Raw genomic sequence first — 16,896 nt, 5'->3', positions numbered from 1 at the left:
AGTGCAGATTGTTTCTAAAATCCCACCCCCTCCACAGGTTGTAAATTACCTAAAAAGATCAACGTTTTCATTTCTTGGTCAATGCTAGTAGCCTTTCACACAGGTATTTTAAGTTCCTATCTGACAAAAGTCTCTTGCTAGGCCTAAAAATGAGTTAATCAAGATTTTACAAATGAAGACTCTCAAATACTGTACAGTATTAGGGAAAGAGAAAAGGATGAAAGAAAGTTCTACCAGTTTACTTTTTCAGGTGCATTTTACTTCCATAGATCTTAACATTTGCACACCTGGATATGAAAACTAAGCAAATGTCAACTACAGGGCAACTTTTTCTCAACTCTGCAATTAACGGCCGGCAATTTAAAAAGCCAAAAGTAATTGTAAAATGCTATGCATGTGTAAAACAAGATAGATCACTATTTACACAACAGCAACCAGTCTCATTTTCTTTTTTCATTTAAACTAAAAACCTGTGAAATCAATTTAGGCACCTTCTGTGGAATATTTTAACACTAACTTTGTGTTACTGGATCCTAGAAATTTTGAAGTCAAACCTTCAAGCTGACTTTTCAAGGAACCTATTTTGATAAAAACTAGGACTTTTGAAGGGAGTTTTCAATGAGATTTAAGGTGGTAATTTATTAAGTGTTAAACCCTGTTAGAACTAAGGTGGCCGATTATTAAAAATGTAAACCATGATAATCTTTGTTTTATAAAAAAAGTAAATTTTAACTAAAATTTCCTTTGAAACTTCAGCAATTTTCAAATTGTTAATGGAAATATTAAGTGTAGTAAAATAGTACTAAACTAGAAATGCAAGAAATTTCAAAAGTAAGATTATTAAAAAGGTGTTGACATGTCAAGGTTTGAGTTCTGTGTTGGTCAAATTATCCAACAGCACTTAGTCTTTTTGCCTTTGAAAAATATTGTTTTTCATTCTTTACCTAATGATCATCCAAAATGAAAATATCATTTGAAACATTAACTTCTTTGTTCTAGGTAAGTAACATGGGGAAAAAAGGCCTAGAAAAATGAGTTAAATTCACCAAAATTGGCAAACATTGCTAACTTTTACTTCAAAGATTGTAAATAAACAGATACATCTTTCAATGGGCTCTCAAGCAATTTACAACAAAGCATGTACTTCTTAGTAACATCACTTTTTAAGACGGCAATGTATTCTCTCCAGATTTTACCTGTTGTAATCCACTAGTTTCCAAAACTTCCGCACGTTGTGCTTTTCATATCAAATTTTTATTAAAGATCTTAGCTATTTTCTAAATGAATATCTTTTTTATTGGATTTTTCCCAATTACAAATGAAATTTCAATTTACATCTATAATTAGAAACAACACTTAGACTGGGACTGTACAAATTTAGGTCAAAATAAAAATATATGTATTTTGTGGTTTCATAAAACATTTACTGAATCTTTTAAAGAAAGCCGAAGTAACAGCAATATATGCAAAAGTGATGATTTAATGACTATAAGCAAGACAAAGCAATAGAATTGTGCTTCTTTTGCAAACTGGGGACAATGAAATGTTTAGCTACAATTTCCCATACAAACATGAAACAATATTCATATAGAATAAACACCCTCACAAATAACTGATGGGTGATGAACACACACCACATTCGACCAAAGCAAAATACAAACTGAGAATTGTTGGGATTATTTAAAGTTAACATACTTGCTGTATTTAAAAATTCCCATAGAAGCTCATGATAAATTGCTTCTATTTCTAGGCATTACAAAGAAGGCATATTCCATTAACTGTTGCAGGGGTTTTTTGTTTTTATTTTTTATTTTTTTACTTTTTTTTTTTTTTTTTTTGAGTCAGGGTCTTGCACTATAGAGTTCAGACTGGTCTGGAACTCACTATGTCGCCCAGGCTGGCCTCAAACTCCTGGCAATCCTCTTGCCTCAGCCTCCGGAGTGCTAGGATTACAGGCATGAGCCACCAGGCCCGGCTCCATTAACTGTTAAAACAATTCTTACATTTGAAATTATTATACCACATATTAAAATTACTTTAGACAAAATGCCTTCTTCCAGCAACTGGCTGGTTCACTTAAAAATTTTAGAATTACAGTGAGAAATAGGCATTTAAAAACACATTAATTCCATTATAACCAATGAAAAATTAAGACATTATACTTCCATGTTCCTTATAAAGTTTTTCTTTACTGTAACAATTTTAAAAGTAAATATGTATTACTGGAATAAAGTCAGTATGACGATTATTTGCCAATTGCTTCCAGTGGAGCAGAATTTAGAATCAGATTATCCATATTAAAAATATTCTATGCTGGTAAGCTACCCTTGATATAGGTATCTGCAAAGGTCAAACCAATTGGGAGAATTTTAACAACCATTTCTGAATTCATGAAACACAATATTTTCTTTATAGTATTTATAAATATATCATACAATACTGTTTCCTGTTATGTCATATACCAATATGGCATTGTACAATAAGCATAATGCCATCAGATTCTTACAAAAGCGAATCATTTAAACAAGTCAGTAAAATAAACGGTAGTACCCGCTTTTAGGCATACAGATTGTAAAACTGAAGTTTACTTTCCTTTGATTGGTTTTGCAAAGCAACAAAGAAATAAAAATCAAACAGGAATCAAAATGGCTAAATATGCAAGAAATTGTTATTCACAGTGACATGGCTACATAGAACACATTATTCTATGTTTATTCTTTCCATCTGTTGAATTTCAAGATAAAAAGCACTTGTTTTCTACAGGTTCACAAAACAGCATGATAACAAGAACAATCAAGAAGAATGTAATGTAGGCATTAATTGAGATTAACAAACTATGGCCCAATGCTTCTATCCACTGCAGAGTATTTCCAAACCCAAACAACGGTTACAGAAACCATTTCACATCCTTTCTAACACAGTAAAAAAATCTTGCCCGCCTTCAGAATCCAATTCTGTATAGCAACAATCTTTCTTTTCATTTAATGTCCACATGAATATCACACCTAGTCCATCTTTTACAGCCAAATTTAATGTCACTACAAAAGAAAGCAAACTGGACAATAGTCACATGTATTAGCATCTATAAAGCTGTAATGGCATGAAGATATCTATATAAATCAGGAGTTTAAAATTTTTTTCCTTAACAGTCTCAGGAATCAACCAGATGACGTTGCTGATGACCCATTTACTGATGATTTCCGAGGTCTACTGGCAAAGGAAGATTGGTGGTTACCACTGGGGCTGTTGCTGGTTCCATTCATGGTACTGGAAATGTGAGGAAACTGTGGATGAGGAGACTGCACTGGAGTACTGGGGCTGGGCAAACAAGAAGAGGTGGAGGGAATACCTCCTGCTGGGCTGTTGGCCTTGTCACTCCCAGAGTCACTTTCCAGTTCTCCAGCATTTGTCAGTCCATCTCTCTGGTGACTGATCTTCATTCTCTTACAAGTAGGTCGAACTCTGTATTTCAAAGGAAGTGGACCATTCTGCAAAGTTAAAAAAAGAGGGAAAAAAAGTCACTCTTAAATCTTTCTACGTCCTTCACTAGCACAACTGAAGAGTAGATATGCTACTTACCCTTCTCCAGGTATAAATGTAGGCAATGTCCATTAGTGTATAGTAATCCTTTAAAGGTTCCTCTTCATACATGACATCGATCTATTGAAAAATATTTCAATTATTAAATAACACAAAAACAAAGGTAAATCTACTTTTGTTCCCTAAAAATCCCCCACAGTACTTTAGAAAACATTTCCTCCAAACATTTAGATAAAGAATCCTCCTTAAACAGTTCTAGAAAGTATTAAGAGATGTGTTATACTTTTTTTTTTTTTTTTGGTACTGGCAATCAGACTCATGACCTCAAGCTTACCAGGTAAGCACTTGAAACACTGAGCTAAATCCCTGACCTTGTGTTATATATGTTAAAAGGCAATCTATCTCAAGTATTTTAAAAGATACCTTTCAACTTCAGCACTAAATTTTAAATTTTTTCCATTGCATTTTTTGGGTTTGTAATCCAAAGACAATTTTTTAAAACTCTACGTAAATATCTTAAAAGGCAATTTATCTCAAATACTTTCAGAAGTATCTTTCAACTTAAGCATTAAATTTGAAATCTTTTCCATTGCATTTTTGGGTTTGTAATCCAAAAACAATTTTGTAAAAATCTACATAAATATATAAAAGCTATAAAATAGATACCTGGAAAGTATTAGGTATGTCCATTTTACTTCTGAGAAACTTTCTTAAGTGCATCACAGTCATTGCTGCTGGGCATCGTAAATATCTTTTATCATTCACCTGAGAACACATTTATGAAAATAATTTTTTCAACTTCCTTTCAGATATGAAATTTTCAATTCAACTGCCTAAGTACAATAAAAGGTACTAATACCAAAACTAGATGCAACTAAAATCTCAAGTATACTTTCAACTATTATAAATACTAAATAAACAAATTAGTATAATAAACAAATGAGTACATTAAACATAATAAGCATAAGAAAATGAGTATATTAAATATGAACTAGGTAAAATATTTGGAAGAATAACAACCATATATAAAGCACACAGATTACTTTTCAACATCAAACATACCATTTTCTTGTATTTAACAGCATCATCTACCCCTAGAATATTCATTCTAAAGGGCATATCACTCCTTATAAAGTCCAGAGCCAAAATTTTTTTTTTATATTTTTGTAATATAGAACATACCTCCTCCTTAGACTTCTCTTTGTCTTTGTTTACTTTCCGATCCAATCTAAGAAACAAAAAAATTAGTGAAACAATGTATCTAATAAACACATTATTATAAAATAGATTTCCAAATAATTTACCTGTTCTGGTCAAAGAATTCAATAGATAAGCTTATTATCTCATCATCAGTTATAATTCTCTTCTCTTCATCTGCAACTTCTCCTCTATCTTCATTAGAGCCATTGGCAGCTATAAAGACATTTGAAATCTAATTTTTAAAAATTAAAGTTTTAATGAAAATATTTTACACATAAGAGAATGGAAGGGGTATTTTAGAGTAAATTCAATTTTAATGAATTTTAAGTAGTGGATAATTTTCCCTCCAAATAAAATATCTTCTGCCCCCTAAAAGTTTACCATCAGCTGAAGGATGAGCTGCATAAAAATCCCTTCTTCTCTTCATTTCATCTGAAGGAGGGAAAAGATTTGAACATTTGATATAGCAGTTAAAAGCAATGCCTACCCTCTTTAAAAATTCACTGAAGTACTCACTCACTTTTGAAAAGCCCTGGAACTAATTTGTATACGATATCTTGAAGTGTTTTATCTGACCTGAAAATGAATAAATTAGAAAAGTAAACCACCAGTTAATATGGCAAAAATTAAAATGTTTATTAATTTTTACATAGTTTTACTTGTGATCATGTCTACACACTAAAATAAAAATTATGAAAATAAAAGTTCCCTGTGTAGTACTTTCAAATCAGAAAAACATTTAATTTACTACTAATTTCACATTTGGTGAGTTAAGTGTGTCTTTTAAGTTACTAAATTCATTAATATTAAATAGGGATATATTCTTTCAAAAACATTTATCTATGATGAAGTCAATAGAAAATACAGAAAAGGAGAACTAATTTAGTTTTTTTTTTTTTTTGGTCTTTTTCATTTTTATGGGTACCAGGAATCGAACTCACGACCGCCTGCTTGCAAGGCAGGTACTTATGCTGCTGAGCTAAATCCCCAGCCCCCACTAATTTAGTTTTTAAAGAAAGATTAGAAAAAATCCTTAAGGATCACTGGAATAATGACGCACTTTGACTAAAGTTGGTCACCATTAAAATGGCAAGAAATTAAAGAGTTACTCTTCACAAAAATCACCAGTTAGAGGTTAAAAAATGAATTTTCTGTAAAGACAGCAAAACTGCCTTTCCTGTATATAAATTATGCAACTTCTATAACAATTACAAAGAATTTAAACATTCTCCTACCTTATATTCAGTAATGGTCTGGTTTTGTGAACTTGGACATCACAGATAGGACAATACTTGCTGGTCTCCAGGTAACGCACAATACACGTTTTACAGACTAGAAGTAGGAACAGGTAATGTTTTAGTTTAAATTAGGGCCTAAACTCCAAAACATTAAAATTAAGTGTCAGAAATTGAGAATTTGAGAAACGGGATGGTAAATGCCAAAAGGTACTTCCAAGGAAATAATCGAAATCAATCAATATCCTGAGAAAATACACTGCATGCCTGTAATACTTAAAATAGGCACTAACAAAAAGTCTCTTATGTAAAAGAAGAAAATTAACCCTACTATTTTGTATCAAAATGGCCAAGGACTATAGGACTTGTTAACAGAGTTTAAAGTTCAGAAGAAACAACATGCATGTGACAAAAAGAGAGCTGTCTGTACTTACAGGAATGTAGACATTCTATTATAGTTGTGGCATCAATGAAGTACCCTCCACAAAGCACACACATTAGGTGAGGATTTAGCTCAGTGATCTTGATTCTGGTTGTTCGATGCATTTCTGCTCGATAAAAGATCCTGTAAAACACAGAAACGTTGGCCATAATTCAAAGAAAGAGATTCAACATTATCTCTCCTAGTTAACTGAAACACTGAGTTCATAGAATCTATTTAACACAGTCAGAGCTGAACCGTCCCAACATTTCTTACAGAAGGAATTTAGTGATTAGATCTGAATAAGTTCTACTGAAATGATGCGAAAGGATTCAACTAAATTTACTTCTAGTCTCTCAGGTCAACCCTGAAGGGAGATTAAACTGTCCGCGGAGGAAGCCGGGAGCAGAGCTCATTTGGGTCTCCCGCTTCCATTTGTCCTCCAGGCTAGTAGCCCCAAGGCTGTTGCAGACACCATACAGACATCACAGATATTTACCAACCACTAGGGCTTGTTCCAACTCTATGGATTTATTGTAAAACTTCCTCGCAGATCTTCAGCTGAAAATTCCATGGTTCTTATTGTTTTAGATGGCTCAAGCCACCAGAACCTGGCAGGTTTTTACGAGATACAAAAGGAAAACAAATTCTGCTCTATCTGCATCCCTGGAATTTCCGGAGCTGGGTGCAGACGGCAGGAGGAGCACCTCGTGTCGGCCTCGGGCTGGGGCCTGGGCGCGGAGGACGCCTGGGGGCCGGGATGAGAGGGGCGGATCCAGTGGCGCCCGGGCTCCTTCTCTCTCCGGATTCGGAACTCGCCACAGTCAGGGTTTCCATAGCAACTTACACTTACACTTGGCATCCGGCCACCGCTGCAACTTGCGCGCTGCGCTGCCGAGCCCCGAGCCTCCGCTGGTGTGCGGGCGCCCAGCGGTGGCGAGGGCGCGGGGGAGGGGCGCTGGAGGCGGGGCTGCACGGCGGGGGGCGGGGTGGGTGCGGGTGGCAGGGCGGGGGTGGAGCTACGGCAGGAGGCCTGCGGGCTGAGGACCCGAATGCGGGGCGGAGCCACAGGGCAGACAGCCTGGGGGACCCCGGATCCTGAGGGGCGGCAAAGCGAGCTGCTAAGTAAACGCAAACCACACTCTTGGCCATCTCGGACACTCTTGGGGGCCTCTTTCCACGGTGATTAGGTGAGAAGACCTAGTTTCCTATCTTGGCTCATTGAGTCCGTCCTGTTTGCTATCACTAGGTCAAAAATTTCACTTAAGAGATCTTTCGAAAATTGCCAAGTGTGCACTTAGCCCCAAAGCGTCAAGGCTCAAGTTGCAGAGATGTTTATTGAACCGAACCTCTTTAAAGCTTCCTCTCATAGTAAGTTCTTTCGGAGATGAGATGAGCCATACCAAGTTTTGGAAGGGCTAAAAACTGAAAACTGCTTTAAAAGAGGAGGAAGAAGGGGGGAAAGCCCTGTGTTTCATTTGAACAAACTATGCTGGAGGCAAGGAAAACTACTTCAGTCCGTAGGATAGTGACAATATATAAAGAACCATGTGACCAGCCCATTCCCAACACTAAATCAACACCTTGTCAACCCAGAGTAATGATAGGAGAGAACAACAAATGCTACTTTTCTCAGCCTAACTTCAATACAAACCTCCATATGATGAAATTATATTCCCAAAAGGTGTTAAATATTATTTTTTTAAAGTCAGTGCTGAATTATCAGCAGAAATACAGAGGAGGACAATCAGGGAAGTCAATCACTTCGTGTAATACTGCTGAGAAGTAGGAACTTTTCTTATACCAACCCCTACCCCCCTTGATTTATTTCAGAAACTTAAGTAAAACTAAGATTCTAGACCTGACTGAAGTACATTCTCAAAGCTGTCTTGAACATAAATCTAGAAACTTGTGAAATCTGCAGTAAGATGCATCTGAGGCTTTAGTTCTTAGGAAATTTTAGTGGAGAGGGAAACACCAATCAATATATCTTAATGGCTGTAGTTAAAAGAGCCCAGTCCTAAAAAGTGGACCAAATGCAAACCAAACCTCTTTCACAAAAGTGACCACAGTGGCAACCAGCTACCTCAACCAGAAAATTCATGTATGGATTCCTCAGTTAGCTTTGGATTACCTATTTGGATGAATACTGCCAACATATGCTAACATAAATCTAGATGGTATCTCAGAGAAGCCGGAGATGGTGCAGAATCCCTAAAGAGTAACAGTATTTAAATCCACTTGCACTTGATTAAAGAGCATCCTTGGGGCTTAAAACACCTTGTGAAACCATAGGATCTTTTCTGGAAAGATGGTTAGCAAGGTGATAGATATTGTTTGCCTGGGGGAAAAAAACCACACTAAGGCCACCACTGATCATGTAGTTCACCAAGGAGCTCCAATAAAAACAGCTGTTATTTCTTCTCTCCCTTACAGAAAACCAACACCAAATATTAACTCAGAGAACAATCAAACCTAAGAGGAGGATTATCTACCACTTGGCTTTGAACATTTAAGTCAAAACTCTTTTAAAATTCATCTTAAATCTTACTTTACACAATTCTCCTGCCTTAGCTCAGAAGAATTTGGCCACAATCCTATTATGATTTTTGCTAGTATCACTTTTCCTTATATAAAAATTAGTTCCTAACCTCTTTACTGTAAAGGAAAATAGTGGTAATTTAACAGACTTCCAAAACATTTGATATATTAAACAAGGTCTGAAGAACTCTTTTGCACCTTAGAAATGAAAATCATCTAGGTTCCAACACAGAATCTGTCCTTGAGCCAGTAAAAATACTTCCAACATACAATGGTGAAAGATTCAATAGTTAAAACTTGCTACCAGAACATAGTTAGGGCTGTCAGTTTTTAGGTGGAGGCCTAACATCAGTAATGTCAAAATGAAGGAAAACAGAAGCAAGTTCTTAACAATCAGCTTGACTACAGCAGTCTAAGAAATGCAAATGAACTCCACAACCTCAGTTGGGGCTCACACCTCAATACAGCCATGGATAAAGCTAGGGTTAAGTGGAGTCGGGAAGGATCTAACCTATGTGTGCACTTAATATACATTCAAGAACTTAGTGCTGGAGTATTAATAGATTTGCCAAATAGTTATGTCTAATCTACTTACAAAAGCTTATTACCTGTGTCTTTTATATGGCTTTAAAGATACTAGGGGCATAATTTGCACAAGCAGGTTACTTCAAACTTCTGATTGTACTTTGAGGGAAAAGTATGGAAATGAACTCAAGTATCAAAATTTTAAAATTTTGCTCATAAAATCAACCTCAAAAATATCTGATCTGTCTAAAATCCAAATGCTGCTACCCGTAAAAGCTGTCAATTTACAATGTTCCCTATGACTTTTTCCCAAAACATGGGGATTAAGGTTCCTATAAAATACAGGTTGAACTACTCCTAACATTGTATATACCACCAACTTCCACTTGCATTGTGACATATATGTCCCGGATCTTGCTTACTTTAAGGAACGCGGTTAATACACGATTCTCTTTCAAATATTGAACCGTGACCACTAAGCCCACTAAATCCTTTTATTGCAATTGGGAATGATCAAAGTCTGTCTACTTGTTTACTCCCAATTATTAACTGTAAATCTCTGGAGGAAAGATCTTGCTCTATCGCTGTCAAGCCCAAATGACTGCGTAAACATTAGCAATCAACTTCTTAGTGCTCCTCTATCAGAGCATCCCTTTACCACCTGATCTATACATCGCACTGGACACGAAGTCAGGATTCCGAATGCATCCCATGACAGAGGTGGGTAGAAAAGTTATCATCTCTGAGAGGGGGGAGAAAAAGAAAAACGGGATAAAGACATACAGAGAGGAAACCTACAGCAAGACTAACATCCAGTCACCATCCTCACTCAGGGAAAGAAAAAAAAAAAAAAAAGAAAGAAAAAAGAAAACCCCTCCCAATTTGAAATACCCATTTCCCAGGAAGCAAGTCCCAAGCTAGTTTGAAGCGCTCCTCCAAGACTCCCAACAAACAGTACCTTGAAAACTTTACCATTTTTCCACACAAATGCAAACCTTGGGGGAAACAACTGGGAACCGCCATCTTACGAGCCATCCAATTTCACACAAGTGTCCCTCCAACTTAAGTTAATAACATTTTTGTCGGGGCGCCCCCCGGCCTAACACCCATCTCGCCAGGGTCAAGGCGCCCCCACTGACCCGTCCCTATAAGATGGGGGCGTTCCCTGGAGGTTTAGACCCCTCCGGGGCGCTTTCTTCGGGAGGGGAGCGGAGCCACTGGACCCAGGCAGCTCCCGACGCCGGGCGCCCGAGCCCGTTCCGTCCCCATCCAGCTCGCAACAAAGGGCGCCGCGGCCGCGGGAGCCGCCGAGGCTGCAGACGCGAGGGCTCTGCTCGGGGACCATGTGCGTCGCGAGGGTGCCGAGGGGCGCCCGGGGGAGAAAGGAACTAAAGCGTGGGGCGGCGCGGGCGCGTCCGGGCGCGGCGGCGGCGAAGGCGGCGCGGGCTGCGGGCTGGTCCCGGTCCCCGCGCGTCGGGCGGCGCGGGGCGGGCGGGCGCGCGCTCGCGGGCGCGGGGCGGGCGGCGCGCGGGGCTGGCGATCGGGCGCGGGGCTCGGCGGGCGCCCGCGCTGTCAGCGCCTCCGGCCGGCGCGGGCCGGGCAGGCGCGGGGGGTTGGGGGGAGCCGCTCCTCGTCTTCCCGCGGCCGCCCGAGCCCCCGCGCGGACCCCCCGCCGCCCTCTGGCCCGGCCCTGGAGGCGCCTTGCCTCCTACGTACCCGGAAAGAGCAGCCGGCGAGAGGCGATCGAAGCGGGCGGAAAAGACAATGAAAGTTAAAAGTCGTTCAGCAGAAAATGAATGTGAGCCAAGCGGCCATCTTGAAGCGAGCTGCAGACGCCGCTGTCAATGGGCAACGAGCGCAGCCGAAAGGAGCCGCGGCCGCGGCGCTCAGCTCATGCTGCCTCCGAGCCCAGCCTCCTCCGCCGCCGCCGCCGCCGCCGCTGCCGCCGCCTCGGCCACCTCCTCCTCCGCCCGGGCCTCCTCCTCCGCCTCCGCCTCGGCCTCCAACGCCTCCTCCTCCTGGGCCTCCTCCTCCTCCTCCTCCTCCTCCTCCTCCTCCTCCTCCTTCTCGGCCGCCGCCGCCGCCTCCCGCTCCGCGCTCGGGGGAGGGAGCGCGCGGAGGGGGCGCAATTGGTATTATTCTGCGGGGCTAGGAGGTGTTTCTAATCCAGCTCGGGGCTCCCTCGCCAACATCCCCATTGTCTCGGCCGATCTCTGCCTTTAATACTACGATTATTATTTCATAGTTGCTATAGGAGGAGGAGGGCGGGCGGGGGGCGCCGTGTATGTGCGTGCGGCGGCGGCGGCAGCGAGGCGGGGGGAGGGGAGGAAGGATGAGGAGGGGGAGGGGAGGGTGGAAAAAAATGCACCGCTGAAGGCAGAGTGGAAACTGACACCGGCTCCAAAATGGCTCAGAGTCCGCCCGCCCTCTCCCCCCGCCGCCCCCCCACAGGGTCACGTGCTCCCCTCATTCCTTAAGGGCGGCCTGGGAATTAGTGTCGGTGTAGTCGGGCCCGTGGCCGCCCCCTCCCCTGCGCGCCGCGCGCCCGCCCCCTCCCCCTCGCGCTGCGCGCGGCGTCGGCGCTGGCGCGGCCGCGGAGACAGACATTTCTCCACAGCGCCACACGCGCCGCCCTGCTCGGCGCGGGCACCACTCTGGCCTCGCACGCCGCGTTGTCCGCCTGTCCCCGTTACTGCAGTCTCCCGCCTGGGGTACTCGCGCCCGCCGACTCCTGCCGACCTGGGGCGCCCAGCCCTGTGGGCTTTTGGGGCTGCGGCCGGGAACCCGCACCCGAGTTGGGCTCGCAGAAACAACAGCGCCCGCCCCAGTGTTCCCGCGGCCGCGCCGGCCCCTTCCCTGGCCGCCGGCCGCCGTGGCGGGGCGCGCGCGGGCGACGGGGTCGGACAGCGGCGGGCCCTCCGCCAGGTAACGGACGGCCGCCCTGCCCGCCACAGGCCCGCTCCCGCCCTCGGCGGGGCTCCCCGACCCGGATCAGTACCCTTCCCAGTGGTGGAACCCCGAGAAAAGGCCGGCGTTAAAAGTTAACGCTAATCGTGTCTAGCTGCTCACACAAAACACAAACTCCAAACAAAATATCAGCACGCTTTTTTATGGCAACACCTTATTTATTCAGGGTATAATATTTTCAGAATACTTGAAAAATCAAAACAGAGATGTACAGCTAATATCAAAGATGAATCAAACGCATAGAATTCCCCCTATTTTTTTTAAAGTCAAAATTGATGAATGGCATAAACTTAAAGAGGAAACTTTTTTTTTCCTACTGAAAATGAAGGCATCCAGCTCGCAAAAGCGACGATTTGGCTAAAGGCAAGATGTTTCTGCTTTTCCTATAGACCCGGGAGGTTCCTTAACTTCTCCAACTTATAATTGCGTTGCTCTTTCCAGGCTTTTTGAAGCGTCTTTAAGTTTCCCTACTAAGTCCTAGAAGATGTATAGAATACCACGTTTTTAGGATAAAACACATAACGAAGTATTCAAGTTCCAGAGAGGTGCAAGAAAAATGTCGGGAGAACACGTTCTAAATGAGCTTGAAGTTCACTGTGATTTTAACCTTTGACAAACCACTATCCATGGAAAAAAGCATTTGTCTTATCAAATATATCATCTTCAAATCGGTAATTTGCCATTAGAATGAAATATGAGTAACCGAATCCTCTTAACAAGAATATTGCTGCATTCACATTTTCTTAAAGTTTAGAATAGTTATACTGACTACAACAGGTCTTTGAAAAATTGAACTGCATCTAAATTTTAAGATTTTTTGAAGTGGCAAAAAATAATTTGTCCTGTCCATCAATGTAGTTTTCAACTTCCCTAAGCTCACAAGTTGCAACATAAACAGATTTAAAATCTTATATATACATATATATGTCTCCCTTTATGAAAATCATTTAAAACTACTGTTCAACAATCCAATTTGTAAAGTTTCACTCAATTTCTGTAAGCAGAGATCGCATTTTCAAAGCCACAATCTTAATTTTGCTTTACCTTAATGGATCAAACATCATAAAGTGAAGGAATTTATATTATTCTTTAAAAGTTTAATTACAAGGAATGCCAAACATAATACTGGTAAATTAGTAACAATTTCAAAAGTGAGGTTGATGTCAGAATATGCTGTGAAGACCCCTTCCCATGAAGTATCTTTGACCAACCATCATTATTTGCTGATGAATATTCATTTTTCTTTTGAAGTTTCCATAAGCATTAATTCTTAAACATCAATAAAAGACAGATCCTAATACTGTACCTGTAATTGTTCCATGTTGCAGCTAAAACTAATCTCTGGGTAAGATTGGGAATCACTGTTCTAGAGAAGAAAAAAAAATGCAGTTTATTTAAATCAAGGAAATTTGCAATTACACTACATATTTCACTTTTTGGACAGGAATTGTCTATACATACCTCTACATTTAAGGTTACCAAATATGCAGGTCTGTACATCTTATGAAGTTGATTAGTCTACAACAATACAACATGTTAAGTCTTTTTTCCCCACAAAGTTCCCTAAACCCCTCTCGAAAACAATTAAACTTTACCTTTATTTGATATTCCAAGCGCCAAGAAACATCAGTTATATGAGGAAGGGACCTGCCTATACTGAAAGATAGTATTAATTTGGTATATAATAACTACAGGAAAATTAATTAGGATTTGTCTTTACTAAAAATGGTATCTACCTTCCACCATTCAGCCCATTTTAATCCATGCTGAATTTTTAAAATTGTCACATTTTCAAGTTCTGAAGCATGAAAGTATTTCTAAAATTATTCAGTAAATTTCATTTTAATACATTAGCTTAACTATTATTTCACATGCTCTTTGGCCCCTTTTCTTTGGGCCAGAGGCCCAGGTGTTTTTTTGTTTTGTTTTTTTTTTTTTTTGCACTGTTTTGTTTCACACCAGCCCTCTCTATTCATACCTCCAAGTAAAAATGTGCCCAGCTTGACTTGACACCTTACATTTTGTACCTACCTTTCCAGGAGGCTTTCTAAGGAATTCTTATTATTCTGGGGAGGAAAAAAAGGAAAAAGATACATCTTTGCAAACTGAGTTAGAATTAAAAGTAGTAACAGTTAATTTAAAAAGTTAAAGTAAGTAACCTGATACTCTGTGCAAAACAGTTCTATTCGCTCCCGGTCAAATTTACAGTCTTCTAGATAGGTGCTGGTAGGGAAGAGCCAAAGTTTGATCTTCATTTTAAAAACTGAAATTAGAATCACAAAGATACTATTTCATAATACATGGCTATTTAAATAAATCCTGTACCTTAAAGTTGATTTGTCAGCTCGGTGCTTTCCTGCCTCCAGTATGTACGTTGCAGCTGCTGCATGACAGTGTTTTAAAACCACTGGGTCAATATGTTTCAAGTCTGGGTGATCTAAAATAAAAACATTGACAGTGATGCCTATAATAATAAATTCTTGATGGTCATGTTCCTAAAAAAAGATATATTAATTTGAGTAAAAACACCTTTTTAACAAGGTAACAAAGAATTCAATTATGATTATAAATTATAAGTAAATGAGATGAGCAACAAGATCAACTGCAAAATAATAAAACATATCAGTAATTCTACTTTATCTGTTTTCAATTACCTGTTATTTTTCTCTAATATTTTTATTAGTTTCAAAAACAGTAGGGTCCCAAAGGAAAAAATAACTATACAGTGCTCAGTCTAATACTGGATGGAGTAAATTCAAAAGAAAAAACAAAGTAAGTATTTTACATGGCATAAATTTGAGGATAACCTTCCCTTTACAGATGATGAAATTTTGGGGTAACTGGCACTGTGCACATTAATAACTGAAGGGGCAGAGGCTAAAGGGGAGGATGTAAAATGTAAAACCGGAAATCCAAAATCCTATTAGTGTTTTCGGGTTTTGACAGCCATTCTTTTTTTTTTTCTTTAAACCCAGGTGGTGGTTACTATTTTCGTTTAAAGAACTTCCACTTTCATAATTTTTGTACAAATGTCTTGTTCATGAAACTACAGAAGAAAACCCCCAAAACTTTGAATTGTTTAAATAGTTATATTTAAGAAAATAACCTAAAAGCGAATTGTCTTAAAGTATGCCTATAATCCACATGGAGAGTGCCCTCCCGAAGTCACTGACTAGACAGCTTCAATGAGGCTTGCCTCCTGGTAACTGGTGCGGAACAAAATATCAGGCGCACTATTTTAGGGTACTGGGGCCAAGAACTTGTACAAACCACACAGAACTAGAGGGCGGGAGTTCTCCTAGGAACCCGAGATCTTCTCTGAGTTGGAAGCACTCTTTGACCTCTCATCATTACTTCGGAAAGAGACCCTTTTAAACCCTTGCCAGTCCAGTCTTGCAAGCTTGAATTACAGGGAGCCCCCCACCCCCAGTTGAAGTCCAAGTGTCAAAACAGCGGCTGCCCCAGCCCAGACTGCAAATCCTGGCTGTTTAGGCCACAAAGGAGACCTGAACAAGGGCTTGACAAAAGGAACAAAGCGACTGAGCGAGAACGGGCCGGGAACGCGAGGCCAGCCGTGTGCAGGTGCCAAGCGGGACAGAACAATGCTCGGGGTCCGCTGGCCCGGCAGCGTCCCGTCCGCACACTCCGTCCGGAGCGAAGGGCACGGCCGCAGGCAGACTTCCTCTTCCCGGGCTCCGCCGCGCGCTCGTCCCGCTCCGCTTCTCCAGCGCCCTCCACCCGGGCCGTTTCGGCTCGGCGCCGAGCTGCTTACCTAGCACGGCCTCGTCCGCCTGGGCGTCCAGCAGGCTCTGGAAAGCCGCCCGGAGGAGAAGCGCGAAGGCGTTGGAGTCAAAAGAGCCGGGATCTGCCAGCGTCTGGAAGCCTCTCTGTACAGACTCCGAGAGCTCCATTGTGAGCGCGCCGTGACCTTCGACATGCACACCACGTGACTCCGCCGCGCGCTCAGCTGATGCGGCCGCGCGCACGCGGCTCGGGCGGCTCCGGGCGGCTCCGGGCGGCGGCGGCCGAGCAGAGGCTGGGGCGGCGCGGGCTAAAGGCCTCTCCGCCTGGACCTCCCCAACCTCGCAGGTCTCGCGCCCCCGGAACTTCCTTCAGCTTGCGGGCCTCGAAGCCGCGAGCCCGGCCGGGAGGGTCAGCCCTGGTCGCTTTGTGGACGCGCGCGGCGCTCATCTAGGACCGACGCGGCTTTGCTCCCGGAGACCCGGGCGGCGGCGGCGGCGGCGGGCCCCGCCCCCACACCCCCACTCGCCCCGGAGCCCCGGGTTTGCGCGGGGAACCCGTGGGGGACTCAGCTGTGAGGCAACAGGTTTTGTGTCTTTTTGTATTAAAAAAAAAAAAACCACCAGCGTAACCTCGAAGCACTGCCCTTTATGAGTTACCCTGTAGACACCTAATTCTGTAAATCTGGCTTTTCTTTGTCATTTCTGGAAGTCGACGATAGATTTT

The 16,896-nt window shown here is 41.8% G+C and overlaps 2 protein-coding genes across 4 annotated transcripts; both read right to left on the bottom strand.

Moving 5' to 3' along the window:
* Window positions 1–1,051: 1,051 nt before the first annotated feature.
* Bmi1 (BMI1 proto-oncogene, polycomb ring finger) lies at window positions 1,052–11,365 on the bottom strand. 2 transcript variants are annotated; one of them, XM_063237929.1, is made up of 11 exons: window positions 11,179–11,365; window positions 6,410–6,540; window positions 5,976–6,072; window positions 5,261–5,316; window positions 5,122–5,172; window positions 4,845–4,953; window positions 4,723–4,768; window positions 4,207–4,305; window positions 3,580–3,660; window positions 3,350–3,488; window positions 1,052–3,267 (listed from the first exon to the last, which is right to left on the bottom strand). In XM_063237929.1, exons 2-11 carry the CDS (start codon window positions 6,519–6,521, stop codon window positions 3,260–3,262), a joined length of 798 nt encoding a protein of 265 aa, XP_063093999.1. In that variant the 5' UTR covers window positions 6,522–6,540; window positions 11,179–11,365; the 3' UTR covers window positions 1,052–3,259. The 2 variants fall into 2 exon arrangements, with proteins under 2 accessions (XP_063093999.1, XP_063093998.1); XM_063237928.1 differs by having other exon boundaries at window positions 1,052–3,488.
* A 1,201-nt stretch (window positions 11,366–12,566) lies between these two features.
* On the bottom strand, window positions 12,567–16,492 carry Commd3 (COMM domain containing 3). 2 transcript variants are annotated; one of them, XM_005000988.4, is made up of 8 exons: window positions 16,202–16,477; window positions 14,755–14,866; window positions 14,589–14,652; window positions 14,461–14,495; window positions 14,025–14,085; window positions 13,891–13,947; window positions 13,736–13,795; window positions 12,567–12,906 (listed from the first exon to the last, which is right to left on the bottom strand). In XM_005000988.4, exons 1-8 carry the CDS (start codon window positions 16,338–16,340, stop codon window positions 12,847–12,849), a joined length of 588 nt encoding a protein of 195 aa, XP_005001045.1. In that variant the 5' UTR covers window positions 16,341–16,477; the 3' UTR covers window positions 12,567–12,846. The 2 variants fall into 2 exon arrangements, with proteins under 2 accessions (XP_005001045.1, XP_013001451.1); XM_013145997.3 differs by lacking the exon at window positions 14,755–14,866 and having other exon boundaries at window positions 14,589–14,692; window positions 16,202–16,492.
* Window positions 16,493–16,896: the final 404 nt, after the last annotated feature.

The sequence above is a fragment of the Cavia porcellus genome, unplaced genomic scaffold (genome assembly GCF_034190915.1).
Source record: "Cavia porcellus strain 051 isolate PalLab524CR breed Dunkin Hartley unplaced genomic scaffold, mCavPor4.1 scaffold_27, whole genome shotgun sequence".
Classification (NCBI taxonomy): Eukaryota; Metazoa; Chordata; class Mammalia; order Rodentia; family Caviidae; genus Cavia; species Cavia porcellus.
This window is presented reverse-complemented; position numbering and strand designations above follow the sequence as displayed.

Excerpts from the sequence above, each read along its gene's own strand:
- Bmi1 (XM_063237928.1), bottom strand. The coding sequence starts at position 6,521 with ATGCATCGAACAACCAGAATCAAGATCACTGAGCTAAATCCTCACCTA. Across the intron at positions 4,306-4,722 it reads AAGAGAAGTCTAAGGAGGAG|GTGAATGATAAAAGATATTT; the intron begins GTATGTTCTATA and ends ATGTGTTCTCAG. Across the intron at positions 3,489-3,579 it reads ACATTTATACCTGGAGAAGG|AATGGTCCACTTCCTTTGAA; the intron begins GTAAGTAGCATA and ends TTAACTTTGCAG.
- Commd3 (XM_005000988.4), bottom strand. The coding sequence starts at position 16,340 with ATGGAGCTCTCGGAGTCTGTACAGAGAGGCTTCCAGACGCTGGCAGAT. Across the intron at positions 14,867-16,201 it reads GGCGGACGAGGCCGTGCTAG|ATCACCCAGACTTGAAACAT; the intron begins GTAAGCAGCTCG and ends TTTTTATTTTAG. Across the intron at positions 13,796-13,890 it reads TGGTAACCTTAAATGTAGAG|AACAGTGATTCCCAATCTTA; the intron begins GTATGTATAGAC and ends TTTCTTCTCTAG.